Source organism: Sinohyriopsis cumingii, chromosome 11 (genome assembly GCF_028554795.1).
Source record: "Sinohyriopsis cumingii isolate HCF-2022 chromosome 11, ASM2855479v2, whole genome shotgun sequence".
NCBI lineage: Eukaryota > Metazoa > Mollusca > Bivalvia > Unionida > Unionidae > Sinohyriopsis > Sinohyriopsis cumingii.
In genome coordinates this window covers 50,697,876-50,714,890 of record NC_142971.1, presented here as the reverse complement: position 1 = coordinate 50,714,890, position 17,015 = coordinate 50,697,876, and the positions used below count along the sequence as shown (strand labels likewise).

Sequence of the window (17,015 nt, the reverse complement as noted above, 5' to 3'; positions counted from 1 at the left end):
CCTATTATATCCAATAACGATACAGATCGCAGTTATTACATCCCATAATGCTACATATTACAGTTATTACATCCAATAACGCTACAGATCGCAGCTATTATGTCAAATAACGCTACAGACTTCAGCTATTACATCCCATAATGCTACATATTGCACCTATTATATACAATAAGGCTACAGATCGCAGCTATTATATCCATTAGCGTTAGAGACTGCAGCTATTACATCCAATAATGTTACTAATTGCAGATATTACATATACATGAAGTTGCGCCATGGGATATATATATATATATATATATATATATATATATATATATATATATATATATATATATATATATATATATCGTTAATTTGGAAATGCATCTAATTTTATCTATACGCGAGTACTACTTTGCTTCTTAGACTGCTATGTATGACAAAACAACTTCAGCTGATACAAAACAAGTAATCTGCTACTTGTATATATAAATGTGAGGTAAATTAGTAGTTATTCTGGTAGTTATAGAGACTGAATATTTAAAGAAAGGTTGTAGGGAGCTTTTTGTTTATATTTGTGAGACGCTCAGTTCCGTTCCAGAAGGTTACGAGCTGAGAGAACGAAAGCTGTCCAAAATTTGGATTATATATTAAGTTGGAAACAGATTCGCAAGGACAGATTTCCGAGAGAGAGACTGAAACATTCCTAACACGCGGTGTTGCTCGGGAGAAATTAGTATTGTAAAAGAAATGTTAATATTTTATCAGTATTTAAGTGTATTAAGGATACAGTACAAGAATCGTCAAAGATATAAAATTCACATTAATTGGAATACCTGTGACAGATACTATTAAAACTATGTCTTGAATTTATGAGCAATCGGTTGTGGATGGTTAATCATGGCAGACTAGCAAAATGCGTCTGAATAACGAGAAAGATACAAGCTTTCAACATAAATTGCTACAAATCAGACCTAAATTCCAGCCTTACCTTTGCTTGTCCGGATCAAATGTCAATGACTTCGGATTTTTCACCTGGGTATGATCAATAATTGTCAGAGATCTATTGAAAGGAAGATTGTCGAAGTTTGCCATTTCTATCCTTTTGTCGACCGAACCTGATATCCAAAAGACCTTCCTGTAAATGAGTGATTGACAAAGTAGAAAAATAATAAATCCAAATATAAGAAAAAAAATAAATTGCGACGGGAGTTTGTGCCTCCATCTTAAGCTGTATTTTCTTTTACCTTTCGTCTTTGATATATGTACACAAAGGGAGAACGAGGTCATTCCGCCAGTGTTCACTATATAGGCTATTTAATATACAGATTATGTTCTTTTTAATGTATCATGCATAGTATAAATTATGTAAAGTGTCTCTTCGTCCCATGGACGGTTAATGTACGAGAGTCTTCACAGAATCCTGACTAATACGTGTCTAAAGAAAGATTATTGTCCATGTCTTGAATAAATACTGAGGCACAAAAATATTTGGAACACCTGAATACACGAATGACTATTCAATTTCGAGTGATGCCTGGATGCGTGTTACATAGTGACTTGTCCGACAATAGACAAGCAACTCTCGTTAAAACGACAATACTCATATCCAGTTATTTTAACGTCACGCCAGTAATTTAGAATAGTTACAGTCGTTCTTTTATGGATGTCAAACCAGTATTTATAAATGAAACAATGAGTCAGTAACATAAATCTACATTTCATAATTAATATATCCTAACTTTATTAATTTTTGTTTTTTTGATGTTTTAATCTTTGCTTTTTCAATTTCTTACATATTCTATTACATGTAAATCTCTTTTTTCCACTAGAAATAAATTCGTTAGATAGTATCTCAATGCATAATCCCGGCATAAAGAAAAAATCCTAAAAATGAAAGAGGCACATGCGAAGGACAAGTCTTTGTTGTACGAGTCGGAAGTCGAATATTCCGTTGTAAGGAACAAATTTATGAATGAACACATTTATTTCTATAACTTTTCTTTTAGAACAAGATTCATGATATAGCCGCCGTAATGAGAGCTGATTGTAAAATATAAATGAAATTCGACGAGCCGAACAAATTACTGGATTTTACATTAAGAAGCAGATTCAGACGTCAGATATTAAATACGTGCTAAATTAAACCTGGAGTATCATGGTTTCCATTATATTAGTGAGTGCATTTAAAATAGCAATTCCGCTCCTGTCCGCATTTCTCGGATGTCAAGGATGTCTAATTCATTATGTTTGAGACAAATATCAATGAAACTCTCTTGTTTTATGGATATAAATTTTTAAACAATGGAGCAAAAATGGTGTGCAATAAATTTTAACACTGTGATAGGGAAGCAGAAAACGAAAAACATTTACTGCTAAAGTTCGTCCTTTAATACCTTCCTCAAATCATTCTAAATGCCTTGCATCAGACCACATACCGGTTTAAAGGTGTTACCACAATATCTCGTGGCTTGGTAAGGCCGGCCATGAAAATGCTCGCTCCATATGGCGTGACAGAAAGTGGCATCCTCATAACGACATCACTACTGTTTGATTCACGTCTGTTCTCCGACCAGTAGAGATACTGGTCAATCCAATCAAAATCCAGTCCTGAAGGCAATTTAAAGGCTTTATTAATAATTGAAATCATTATTGGATTATATATAATATCCACCCACCCACCCCACCTAAAAACAAACAATGCAATTTATACAATGATGTCCTGTGTAAAATCATTTTCAACTCTCGTCTCATGAAGCATGCGTCCATTTTAAAGTTCTTAATCTTGATTCTTAATGTTAACCTGACTTGATTATTATTGCTACCCCGTCAAAAATAATATTCCATATAAACACCAAGCTGCTTAATGGTGATAAGTTCGCTAAAATAAATTCTGCTAATGTATCCAAAGGGATGACTTTTTAAGTGTCCTTTAACGCGAATGTAAGTGACCAAGCGACTAAATGACTACGTTTTGGCAACTTTTATGATAATTTCTTGATAGCTATTATATTTTCATGACAAAAAGAAGAAGTTTTTGTATTTTAAGTTTCTATGCTAATACACGAACCGAGTGATATACATGGTCGTAATGACTGTACGATTCGACTTTTTGCGAATTCAGCAATTGTCTAGGATCGCTGTCAGTGGGGTTTTCTTGGTGTAAGTACAAACAAGCAAATAAAGGTTTATTAACGAACTTTCGTATTTGTTTTATACACATCTCTCTATTATGATCAGATAAATCAAGTTATTCACCCGATATCACACAGTCGTAGCTATGCTAAATATAAGCGGGACAGTACCGTCGTAGTTAGCATACTCAGCTGTCTAACGGAAGGTTGATCGCTTACAATCGCTGGCGTCTAGTTTTCGCTTTTATTTTTATTTTTTACTTACCATGTCTCACTTTTTAGATGTTCAGTGATATTTATTAAGAATCATTGCATTAGACAGAAATACTAATTCCTCATACAGTTATAAATACAGATGCAAAGTTTTGCTGTTTTCTTACTTGCTTATATCTACTTGCAAGAAAGAAGACAAATAAAATCCTCGATCCTGATGTACTTAAGTTAGTTTGTCTAAGAATAGCAGACGTATGAATAGTAAACACATCCTGTAATATCTATTGAACTCATGTGGGTTATTTACAAATGCAAATGTATTTTGCCATGTCTTTATTGTTTTGTTCCATTCAATGAACACAACCATCTGATCTTGGCACAGTTGAACAGGGATGAAAAACTTAAATTAGCCGTGTATGGAAACACAACATGGTATCACACAAAGGTTGAAATAAATCAACCGTGCATAATGATAAATTATGGTGTCACCCACAACATGAGAAATCTTCAACATTTATGAAAAGTATCCTCTGTATCTATTTAAATCTCTCATATATAACATGCAGATAATCCGCTGAATTAAAAAGTATAAATTTAATAGAATATATGTATAAAAAGATAACTAAAACTCATTATTATAGAATACTGTGCTTGAAATAAGCTAGAACATATATATATATATATATATATATATATATATATATATATATATATATATATATATATATATATATATATGGTAACAGTTGCATCCCAAATAAGGTCATTCATGTCGTATCCTACATATATTTGCCAGACAAACAAACAAAAATTATTTTGAACATTCTATAAAACCATACAACGAAAGACAAGCCACACACAGCATCCACAAACCTGTGACATTCCCAGCAGTTGGCACCATCAGTGTCCCCGTGCCGAAGTTAAACATGGGCCCATTGAATAGTCCGGAGGAGTTGGCCAAGTAAAATATCCGTCCCCACATGTCAATGGTGAAGGCCAAAATGTCTTTAGTCTGGATGATGCATTTGGGACTGTAGCCGAAATACGTTATTGACCGGATGTCAAGGATACATATCTGACGGTTGTCTGACAAGACTAGTCCCCGGTGATTAACACCCATGTCCTCTGCTCGAGGAAAGAAAAAGCTCTTACTTGACAGCTTTCACATTTGCATAACAAGATACCTTTAAACTTTGCATTTTTCCATCCATGAAATAAATGGGTAACCAAAAAGTCATATCAGCATGTTTTGCAGGTTGCTTGAAAAATCTTGTCTTACCTATACTAGTTTTAATTATCTTCATCTTCTTCATTCAATAAATTATTGCTCTATTGATTGAAATATTGGTCCAGTTCTGGTAAGGATTGTTCCATCTAAGAAAGAATGTATTCCATGCCACAACAAAGAGCCATTATTCTCAGTTTTTTTTTTTTTTTGTTTTTTTTTGTTTTTTTTTTGGAGTAGGAAGACTATGAGCTACAGTCTATGTAAAATACAGTTGCAACACGTACGAATATCTTAAAAACTCAATCGCCCATGTTAATATTTTTTCTATATTAGCTACCACCGTGTATTGCAAGTTGTTATAATAGTTCATTTATTTATTCTTGTAACCTTTATCGATAATATCGTTGGTGGGAAATCTCTTGGTGGCACAAATGGTATAAATATAGTTTTTGCAAATATTATATGGCTATTTTTTAATATAGTATTTCAATTTGATATTGATGACTCAAGTTCACGTTGAAATTTAGAAATTTTAATGAATATTCGTGGCAGTAAGAAGTATATATCAATACTGACACTGGTCCGTTAGCAATTTTAAAACTGAAAAAGAGTATTTCCAGACTGAGGCTGAACGTTGAAAATCGAAGGGGTATTTCCAGGTCGAGGCTGAAATTTGAAAACGGTAACGGTTTTTCCAGATGGAGGCTGAAATTTGAAAGTTGATGGGATATAACCAGGTCATGGCTGAAAGTTGAAAATTTAAGGGGTTTCCATGTCGAGGCTGAAATTAGAAAACTGAAAGGGTATTTCCAGGTCGATGATGAAATTTAAAAACTGAAAGGTATTTCCAGGTCGATGCTGACATCTGAAATTGAAGGGACATTTCCAGGTCGAGACTGCATAATGATATAGCCAAAGATTGTTATTAAAATGCATAGCACCAAGCGAAATATAAGAAACACATCGTGCTGAAATCAACACAATTGAAACGCGTTATCAGATTTAATTGTATGCCAGAATGTATCGAGATGAGTGAGATAGTTTCTTATACCTATGCATTTTGTGTCGTCTGTTGGGCTTACAAAAAAACCCTCCTTGCACACGCAGATGGGTAAATCATTGACATAAGTACACATGTGGTCACATGCCTTGGCTGAACAAGAGTCTGCAAAAAAGAACATTGGAAAAGAAGACATTTGGTGTTACGATTCTCTCTCTCTCTCTCTCTCTCTCCTCTCTCTCTCTCCCTCTCTCTCCCTCTCTCTCTCTCTCTCTCTCTCTCTCTCTCTCTCCATATCGGTGTAGAATTTCCAAAGCGTAAGTTTGATACTGATAATATATATATATATATATATATATATATATATATATATATATATATATATATATATATATATATACATACATACATACACATACATACATACATACATGAGAAATGTACGGTTATATATGTATTACTATAATGCGTCACTGACGAGGATAAATAACAAAATGTCGACCTCTTGTATACTTCAAGCTAATCAATATTCAATGTATGTCCGTACAATAGAAAGACACACTAACATTTTGGTTCTATTGGTTGACCCTCTGGATTGAAGACTCCCACTCCAAAATATTTCTCGCCTGTCGTGTTAAAGCTGTATTGAATGTTATTAGCAGTTCGCTTGTCGAGAAAGTATACCATGCCAGACTTCGTATCTGTCACGTACATAACATTCTGAAAGAGTGAGTGTGTTTTACTTAAGAAGTGATACATTTCTAGAACCAACACTATTTCATTCTTAATCCTCACACTTTGACCACAACCATAGTGCAGATAAATTTAATCACTTTTTTCTCCTGTCATAAATCATTGCGAAAATGAAAGACATTGAACAAATACATTTTTCCAGATAATTTAATTATCTATCAAAGAAGATGGTTGAAATCATCATAAAAATAATAGGGAAAACAGTGCAAATTGTAGTTAATTTCATCAAAATATGATTCTCGGCTCAATATATTGTCATATTCAAACTTCGATGGTTTTATTGTCAATGCTTTCATCAGAAGTTGCAACTGTCTTGTTTATAATCGATACTATTTCGCAAGTTTCATACAGGAAATCCAATGAGTTCATTCTTTATTAAAACAGCTGGCATAATTTTCGTGCTCAAAAATATCCACGAAAATTATCCTGAATATCTTGCTGACAACTCCGATAAAAATTATGATTATCAAGAGACAAGCAAGCTTACTTTAAAAAGGGAAATGTCGTAAAGCTCACTGTCCCGGAACCGCCTAAGGGATTGCCTGTATAAGCCATCATAGTCACATGACTCTATTGTCTCCCTCCCTGCATCTACCCAGAACAGGAATTTGGTCACGTGATCCACCGCCATGCCAACCGGCTTCAGGAGCTTTGTGTCCACAAGAGACGACGTGTTTTGACCCAATAGGTTAGACCGCCGAATCTGTGCCCCGCTACTACCAATGTTTGACCAAAACAAATACCTAGCCAAGGAAATATATCTATTTTATATTAATGTTTTAATTTTTGAACCAGTGTCAAATTCTAACCATTTCAAATGGGATAATGAAACTAATAAGTCTGAACATAAATTATGTATGCATCTGTGCTAGAGTTAGTTATTTTTGTGGGTTTCTTTTTATTTTATTTTTTATTGTTTTTTGTGTTATTTTTCTTTTCATGTACAATTCGTCCATTATTACATCATTGCAAGTCGTACTAATTTGATACAACGATCTGTGACAAAACGAGCCAACATTTTCAATAGAATAGTAAATAATATAATCGCTGTATTGTTGAATGGATATTTTGCTTTAAAGTCAATAATCTTAGTTACTCACTGTGAGTTGGGATCTACGGCAATGCCATATGGTGCTTCCACATTCTCGTACACGATGACTTTGTAAAGTGAAATATCAGAAGTGTCCATCCTCTGCATCACTATCCATCTGAACATGGGATCCGTCCAGTAAATGTTGTGATTCATCCAATCGACAGTAAGTTTTAGGAAATCTCTGGACACCCCCAAATGGAAAGCAAACCAAGTATTGTCTCCGGTCAAACCGATAGTGAAAGTAGGATCTCGATAGATGGCATTCGTGTAATGGTCGTACACATAGAGATGTCTCAACCCGTAATCCGCAGCGACACTCCGGAAATCCACACGGATGTTAAACACAAGGTAGCGCTTCAAGCTGAGCTCGGGCAGACCATCCTCCATCATGGCGATCGAGTACAGGTGGGCCTCGTTGTAAGTCGGCTCGGGATTCACAGATACTACAAACCCTATGTTTGTCACTGTAAGAGGATGACAGTCTCATTCCGCAAATATGATATAATACAAAAGCATTCTTGAATATCAAATAGTAAGTCTTGAAGCTCACATTAATAAAAGGTATGTTATGCCTATTATTTCCTTTGTCTGGTAGTCTGGTGCCATTCGAGTTAAAATCGCTAACCAGACTCTTCAGTCGAAGACTTTTCTGGCATGCATTGATATCAAGGTAAATGTGTAGTTTTGAAGTAAAACCTCGCATGAACACATTCTAAAAGTGCATCCTAATATTGCACTTACTCTCTATCTTTTATACTTTTGCGTTAATATTCTGTACAATTTCTTTGCTTTTCTACACTCTGCTTTTCCATATAAAAAAAAAAAACAAAACGCGTCACTGCTTTAAATTAGCCTCACGATGAATTTTATGTGTACAAAAGACACGCAACGTAGATACCTACCTACACATGCCAGATTCGGCGACCAATTGCCGTCAGATTGACATGTTACTTTGTATAATCCATTCTCTGCCGGTATGTAGCCTTTATCGCACGTGAAGTTACATGTCTCATATGCCGTTCTCGTGCAGTTTGCATCCACCCTACCTTTGGTAACATATATTGGGCAATACGCATCTATAAATGGAGGAGACATATGAATTAATCAGGCTGAATATATATATATATATATATATATATATATATATATATATATATATATATATATATATATATATATATATATATATATATATAAACGAACAGTGCGAAACTAGTATCTAGCTATCCTTAGCGCTTTCGACTCTTTAATGAGTCTTTTTCAAAGGCAAATACTAAACATAGACAAGACCAACAAATAAAACAGAACAACGGTTATGTTTGCGAAAATTTACATTGCTCATTCTACAGGAATTCAGCTCTATTATGTGTCAACTAGTTTATTTCAGCTTGTTGTTGATACTGGAAAATACTTGTATTGACCTAGAAATTAATGAGCCATAACAACATCTGTTATTTATTGTAAAATTTATGCAAGCGCATATTATATCCCGGATATTTCATTGTGATAGTAGTCATAGGCTATTAAGCAAATTTAGAGAATTATTTTAAAGAAAATGTGTCGGCTGCAAAAGATAATTTTATTTGTGCATGATTTTCTTTATCTAGTCTTCTTGGTTTAAACCGCTTGGTTTCAATGTTCTAAGGCAGCGTATCAAGTAAGATTCCTTTTCTTTCCTGGTTTGGGGACTCCAGTTGGGGTCGTGAGCAATTGCAATAAGTGTTATATCACTGAAAGTGTGGCCAGGGGAGGAGAAGTGTTCTGCGACCGGGCTTCTGTACAGCTTCTTTGTCATCCAATCAGATCTATGAAGGTTGATCCTTTTGTGTAGTTTTTATTTTCTCCGACATACTTAAGGCTACAAAATCTTACGTGTGATGAGATAAATGACATTCTCTGTTTTGCACACTAGTTTCGCACTGTTCGTTGTCAGTTTATTACATTTATTTTAACCAATCCCTGACACACGTGATCCCTTGCTGGATCCAGTGACCTTGAAAGGATTGTTATTCGCCATATGATTTGTATTCTTTATATATATATATATATATATATATATATATATATATATATATATATATATATATATATATATAATTCTGCTTTGTTTAATCGATTAATTTACCGTGTAAGTCGGATAATTCACGTTTTTAAGATATTTCTTTGTTATTTTAGGATTATAGTCGGCCTTAGGGAAAAATGTTCCGGAGATCTTCAACATTTCAAGGGAAGGTTTAATAAATAGGATCAGAACTCATTTTGTCATTAGCTTTGTTTATTACAGCAGTTTTGTCAACATATAAATTACATAGTTGTAGTGCGTATTGTTCACCGAAAATATATATAATTTCCTATTTTTTTAATAAATCACAAATGTCTATGTTGTAAACACACTAAATTATAAATATCAATTATCCTAATCATAACTTTGAAAAAGTTGGAGAATTTTCAAGAAACTTTGCCTAAGTAATCCTGCCTTGACTTTTAGATGTATTCTAGAATCCGGAATGCAACACAATCCTTTTTGACATTAAGATGTGGCTTAGCACCAGGAATGCAATGCACCCAAGTCATGATATGTCAGTATCCACACTTTCCTGCCAATATCTTAAACAAGAATGCAATGCACCCAAGTCATGATATGTCAGTATCCACACTTTCTTGCTAATACCTTAAACAGGAATGCAATACACCCAAGTCATGATATGTCAGTATCCACACTTTCTTGCTAATATCTTAAACAGGAATGCAATACACCCAAGTCATGATATGTCAGTATACACACTTTCCTGCCAATATCTTAAACAGGAATGCAATGCACCCAAGTCATGATATGTCAGTATCCACACTTTCTTGCTAATATCTTAAACAGGAATGCAATACACCCAAGTCATGATATGTCAGTATCCACACTTTATTGCTAGTATCTTAAACAGGAATGCAATACACCCAAGTTATGATATGTCAGTATCCACACTTTCTTGCCAATATCTTAAACAGGAATGCAATACACCCAAGTCACGATATGTCAGTATACACACTTTCCTGTCAATATCTTAAACAGGAATGCAATACACCCAAGTCATGATATGTCAGTATACACACTTTCCTGCCAATATCTTAAACAGGAATGCAATACACCCAAGTCACGATATGTCAGTATACACGCTTTCCTGTCAATATCTTAAACAGCTTTAGTGCTACATCTTGGGACTTAAAAATCGATTACCTCTACTTTTAAGGCAAAAGCATGAAAGTGGTATTCATGGATGTGTTACCGATTCAACCTTCAAGGTTAAAGCATGTATGTGGTCATAAGGTCATCACGGATATGATATTACCTCAAGCTTCAAGGCAAAACCATGAAATCGCTACTAATGGAAATGTGATCACCTCAACGATCAAGGTTAAAGCATGAAGTGGTACTCAGATCACCATGGAAGTGTGATTACCTCAACCTGCGAGGCAAAACCATGAAATTGCTCTCTCTCTCTCTCTCTCTCTCTCTCTCTCTCTCTCATATGATCTTATAAAGATAGAAAGGACGAATGGATCAACTAGTTGATTATTTTTGCGTGAATCAGGCATGGGTGTCCCCACCCCGCCCGATTTCATCTCTAGGCATATTTTGACCTACATCTGTGAAACTTAATTTAAACTGACCACTGCATGTTGCCCCCTCACCAACTCCACCACCCGAAAATAATTCTGAGCGCACCCCTGGAACAAGGTCTATTCTATCCAATTCTACACACAATTAACCTAAGATTATGATATTTGTCTTATAATTTTTCAGTCATATTTGTACATACAAAAGTTTATGATGATTATATACAACAACCAAAACATTTCTAAGGTTCAGGTTCTGTTAGTACCTTCCTGTGTTCCGTCTGACCCAGTTGATCAGTTTTTAATGGTATGTGTCTATATGTCAGCTATTGTGACTGTAAATATCCGACGGTATTGGTTGTCTCATTTTAAAATACATTCGAGTGAGTTGAATAAGAACTTGAAGTATCTTTTATAAATCGTTTCTGGAAACGTGAGCTGCATTAGGAATTTCAGTATATACATGACATGCATAACCTAATCATATATATATATATATATATATATATATATATATATATATATATATATATATATATATATATATATATATCCACTTTGCGGAAACATCGTGGTCGTGATACAATTATTTGTATTCAAACAATTGAATTAGGCTAAACGTGTTCATAAAACATGAGATGTAGAGATTGTTTAGAAAGGTGAGTTAGTTGAACCCGAGATATCTTCGATAAAGACATTATGAATAGGTGATACCATGCATATCATCTTCATAGACAATGTTAGCGCAGAGTTGGACGGAAAACTGCCCGGGCAGTTACCCAGATCTTGTTTGTATGAATTTGTAGCGATTATACATACTACTGTAAAACGTGGTCAACATGAAATTAAACAAACAACGCTGATCACAAATACACTACACAACTCAACGCACTATGCCGCCAGCTGAACAAGTCTTTTGGAATATATTACATAGCTTCCAGACAGGATATTGAAACAATTTTTTTTTTTAAATTCCCCATCCCAAGCAGGTCAATGAAATTATTTCATTTAGCTTCTCCTTATAAAAATATCATGGTTTTAAAGTGTTGGAGTAAAACAATAAAACAATCTGATGCACCAATAATGTTGCTATACCAAATTATGATTCACCCATAACGTATTGATATACCTATACTTGTGGTTGCCGAGGTACAATATTGCATCAGTACTCTCTGGATTACTGATAATTTTCCACATTACTGAAATAAGAAACAAAAGAGTTTCTTTTCGTAATAATTGTACATAATTACATCGAAATTCTCTCTCTCTCTCTCTCTCTCTCTCTCTCTCTCTCTCTCTCTCTCTCTCTCTCTCTCTCTCCATGGGTACAAAAGTTCATGGTATCTTTTTAGTGAGAGAGATGACTTCAAGTTATTACATCAGGTTGATCACGACAAACCTGTCTCGGTCGTTTTAATGATTTGTGTACACTTGCCATGTTATTTGGTTTCTTCTAGTTTTATACGATACCAGTGATACAAAGTTACAATATAGCCTGTCGAAATGATAAAACTGTACTGAAAAATCCTTGATTAGGCTGCATAACATATACCTTAATATATTATTATGTTTTTGTTTGTTATCTTGTAATAAGGTCCAAATAACAGATCAAATATTTAAAATATCTCTCTCTCTCTCTCTCTCTCTCTCTCTCATCTGGAGAAAGTGAGATCTCGCTGGGTTTGAAATAAAGACATTTTATATGTCAATTATTACAAAATTATTCAAATTCAGATTCTTTAGAGGAAATGATTTGCGATATCAGCCGCTTTGGAAACGTTCGAATTTTATGGTTTATTCTTTTTAGTCAAATATCACTCGTTTGGCTTTCGGCCACGAAATTATTCGTTGTCAGCACTATTATTAGTGTTCTACATCAAAACGCGTGTGTAAGCACAAGAGAACGAATAATGACCATTAGCAGTATGACATGTTAAAACACTTATGGGAAAGAGACTGTACTCTCCAGTTTTATTTCGTACAAGAACACCACCCGTGTATCTTATTTAAGATTTTAACTTAGCAAAATAACACATTATCCCGAAAAATCTTTTCAGGAAACCATTCTTTTGCATACAAATCACGGCGATATAATTTTGAAATGGTCAAATACTGTTTAGAATTCTCAGACCTAATCGGACTTGAATAACACAACTTTCAACTACTGAATTAACAACCAAATGAGACACGATCATTTCAATTGTGGTTGAAAGTCGTCTGAGTAACTTGGTTCATCGCGAGATATGTTTACGTATGATACAATAAAGGTCAATTCAACCTTTGTTATATTTTTAAAGCCGCTATCTCTTTATCTTCATATTGAATTTCAATAGATGATATTAAGACGCTATATCTGCTTAACACCAGGTAAAAAATGGATTACAGATAGCTGGCTGAGGAGTTCAACTCGTTATAAATACTGCATCTTGGGAATGTTAACGAGATTAACTGTGAATGTATAAGCGCTGGAATGAGTGCAGAATAGCCACTATATTTGTGGCACCCAAACTAATAACTAGGAATGGGGAAAAGTACGTACAAAAGGCGGTCTTCAAAGCGAAGACATACATATTACTCCTGCAACTCAACCGTCAAAAAATTGTTCAGAAAGATCTAGGAAATAAACTTAGGGGTCTGCTCTTGTCTGACCCCTCTGCCGTGGAATATGCCAACTCAGCAATGGTTTTCCTTTATGGATGGGTGGGGGTTGGGTGGGGCTAGTGGGGCCCTTATCTTTTCACCAATATATGCAAAGGAAAAGACTGAAGTGCTCAAAATGAGACCTCTATTTTTTTATGGTAAAAAATGGTTAAAACGGAACGTATTAACGTGTTTTTATGTCTGTTGTAACAGTTAGGATTAAAATTGTCATTCTGATAAATGTAATCAAGCACAACTTGTTTAAAAACATTACGTCTCTGTATGACTATACCCACACCAAACATTAAATGACTACGCTGTAATTATATTGGCGGTAGGTAGTGTCGAACACAATATTATTTGTTGATTTTTCTAAACTTACTGGTGTTGCTTCATTCTTTTACTCAGCCTATGGCCATTGAATCGTAACACTGGAAATCACATACATGGGTCTGTTGCCCTATGCGTCAAAGAATTCGTGTTATTAACAGTGATTGTAGTGAAAATTAGTGACTTGTTATACACGCTTCATTCATAAACTGATCTTCAGGCCCATATTAGCTGTTAAAAAAATGTAATTCGGTAAATGGGTTAAGGTGAAGTTTTGCATCAGAAAGTTTAAATCTTAATCTATTTCTTTATTCAGTTATGTTTTCGGATTTTATTAATTTGTCTGAAAATTGATAGGTATATATCGTTATCATAGCCTCATAATGACCCGGATTTTCTGAGGCTGACAACTCGACGTAATCTAGTTATCAAGATCGCATTGCATGTATTAGGTGTTTTGGTCGTCTTTTGTATTATGTATCTTGAAGTACTAACATATATAATCTATAATCTATAACATACATATATAATCCTTAGCTGAATAACTAGGTAAGTTTATATCTGAGGACCAACTAATAGCGTTTTTGGTTGACATTGTAAGAGGCTCTTGATGGGGGTGGGGGTGGGGTGGCACAGGAATGACAGCATTATTTACAGCAGAATTGAATAAATTGCTGAATCTTTATACTGATTTTTTAAGAGCATGCAGTTTATTTCCATTTGTATGTCAAGTCTCGCTACGGCATACCTAGTCACGCTTGCTTAGTTGTGACCAAGAAACATCAAAAGAAAAAGTAACTCCAGCCTCGTTTAAAAATACAGTAATATGGAATCAGAAAGCTACAGTTTTCCTCCTTTTGGGAAGTGACGGTAAAATTCTGGCTCTTTCCTGGTTACACTATTCATAGGGATACTATAACAAGAAGGATTCCTATCTCAAATTAGTAAACGTATATAGCTAAAACTATCCAGTAGAATATCGTATGTCAAGAAATAGTTATGGCCCATATTACAAAAATAATCCGAACACCGACTCCGGGTATTCAACAAACAATCACTAAAATCAAATAAGCTACAAACGGAAATAGAAAATACAAAAGGTACATGCCCCTGGGTTATTACATTATTATTTTCTGAGTTCGAAGAATGTGCTTTTACTCTCAAATAGCCGATCGGTAACAAATGATGAGAACATCCATGTGACTGAAAGAGACAAAGATACAGTAGAACCTGTTTTGAAAGACCACCCCTTCTGCCAAAAAATAATGGTCTCTCAAGACAGCTGGTCTCTCATAACAGGTCATAACTTTATATAATCAAAAACATCTGTTAATGGAGATCCTGGTCTCTCAAAACAGGTGGTCTCTCATAGCAGTGGACTCTCAAGACAGGTTCTACGGTATCATACCTGTTTCGGGGCAGTTTTATTACGAGTATGTGCTCTTAAAATAAGTAACAGAAGAGAGGGAAAAGCAACAAGCTTTGTAAAATTCAGCAAACAATTTATTTCCCTTGAATACAAAAGTGAAAATAAAAAAGAAGAACTTACGCTATTGGAATTAAATCACAAAATAATCATGGAATTATAGACACCAGTCCAAAAAATTTAAAGTCCTGAATAAAATTCAGTAAAAGTCCAAAATAAGTCCAAAACTGAAGGTGAATATGCATATGTGGTATCTCTTAGAATATTGATGCGCCAAAGGTCTTTTCTCGAACCACAGTTATATAATTCCATGTTTGAATTTACTATAAATTCCAGTGAACGTCTCTATCCAAGAATTTTATCAGAGCACTTTGTATTTCCAGAGCAAAATAATCACTTGAATTCAATTGAAAAATAGTTTCCAGCCCGAAATAATGCTAGACACAACATAAAATACAATCTGATTGTGCTAGAACTTAAAGCACCAATGAGAAATCCTCTCAGTTACAAGATTATATAGTCTTCTACGTGACCTCAGGTCACAATTAGCATCTTATAAAAACAACTATTACCTAATGGAATATAACCTTCTAGAATGATCTTGAATTTTTTTACAAAATCACAATATATGTTATTATTAGACACCAGAACCTGGACTCTGTCAAACACACCAAGGAAATTTCAAGACCTCGACATAGACCCAAAAAAACTTATTTACTTTTATTAATAATAATTCTGATTTTAAACGCATACACATAGAGAAATATTTAGCTATGTATTAGTTGTTTAAAGAAAAAAAGCCAATTCAGATCAAATAAAAATGAATTCAGTTATGGACAGGGTCAAGTCCAACATGCAATGTTACATTACAATAGCATGTAATGAAATATATGAAAATCAAAAGAAAACTAAGTAACAAACAATGCTAATTAAAAATACAATAGCAACTGGTAATTGAAGATTCGGTATATGTGGTTGGCGGATAGTTCTCTGACTGTGTGTGTGCGTGTGTGTGTGTGTGTGTGTGTGTGTATGTGTGTGTGTGTGTGTGTTTAACGTAGTTTTAACAATTGCAGTCAATATATGCAATGTCTGCAGTGTGGCAGTTAACAACGATGTCCTGCACTAGGGCATAATGCCACAGACATGTAGCATCATGTCCCAACCAGTCGCATTATCTTGACACCAGGTTGGCTAGCTCTAACCTCTTAATGCCGAGCGCCAAACGAGGCAACTGCTAGTCAAACTTTTATAAGTCTTCGAACCCGTGACCAACCGCATCCGAAGCGGACGTTTTAACCACTTAAGCCACCCGGAGTGGTCACTCTGATACTGAAGAAATAGTGAACAATTATGGTAATAGTGATGTCCCAGTTCTGACAATTAAGTATTATGCACAATTAGCAGTGACTTTTGAAAGAATAATCTATAATAATAAAAACAATCCCATGGATTTTTTTGTCCACCTAATTTGATGCATCGTACTGCAATATAGAGTCTGTATCATATGTAGTGAAAATATAATGCCACTTATCCATTTAGGGGCAAGGAGAAGTGGACTTTGAATACAACTTGGATAAATTGATTATGAGCTTTTGCAAATAAAA

The 17,015-nt window shown here is 34.6% G+C and overlaps 1 protein-coding gene across 2 annotated transcripts in view; it reads right to left on the bottom strand.

Annotated features, from left to right (window-relative positions):
• The window catches only part of LOC149788434 (low-density lipoprotein receptor-related protein 2-like), an 82,835-nt gene that overhangs the window by 50,700 nt on the left and 15,120 nt on the right, over window positions 1-17,015 (bottom strand). For both annotated transcript variants that reach the window (XM_089974426.1, XM_089974425.1), the window contains exons 2-9: window positions 8,306-8,479; window positions 7,411-7,867; window positions 6,798-7,053; window positions 6,124-6,277; window positions 5,609-5,722; window positions 4,203-4,454; window positions 2,421-2,592; window positions 974-1,120 (exon numbers count right to left, since the gene is read on the bottom strand). In XM_089974426.1, the coding sequence (XP_089830552.1) occupies window positions 974-1,120; window positions 2,421-2,592; window positions 4,203-4,454; window positions 5,609-5,722; window positions 6,124-6,277; window positions 6,798-7,053; window positions 7,411-7,867; window positions 8,306-8,479 (1,726 nt within the window). The remainder of the gene's footprint in view (window positions 1-973; window positions 1,121-2,420; window positions 2,593-4,202; window positions 4,455-5,608; window positions 5,723-6,123; window positions 6,278-6,797; window positions 7,054-7,410; window positions 7,868-8,305; window positions 8,480-17,015) is intronic.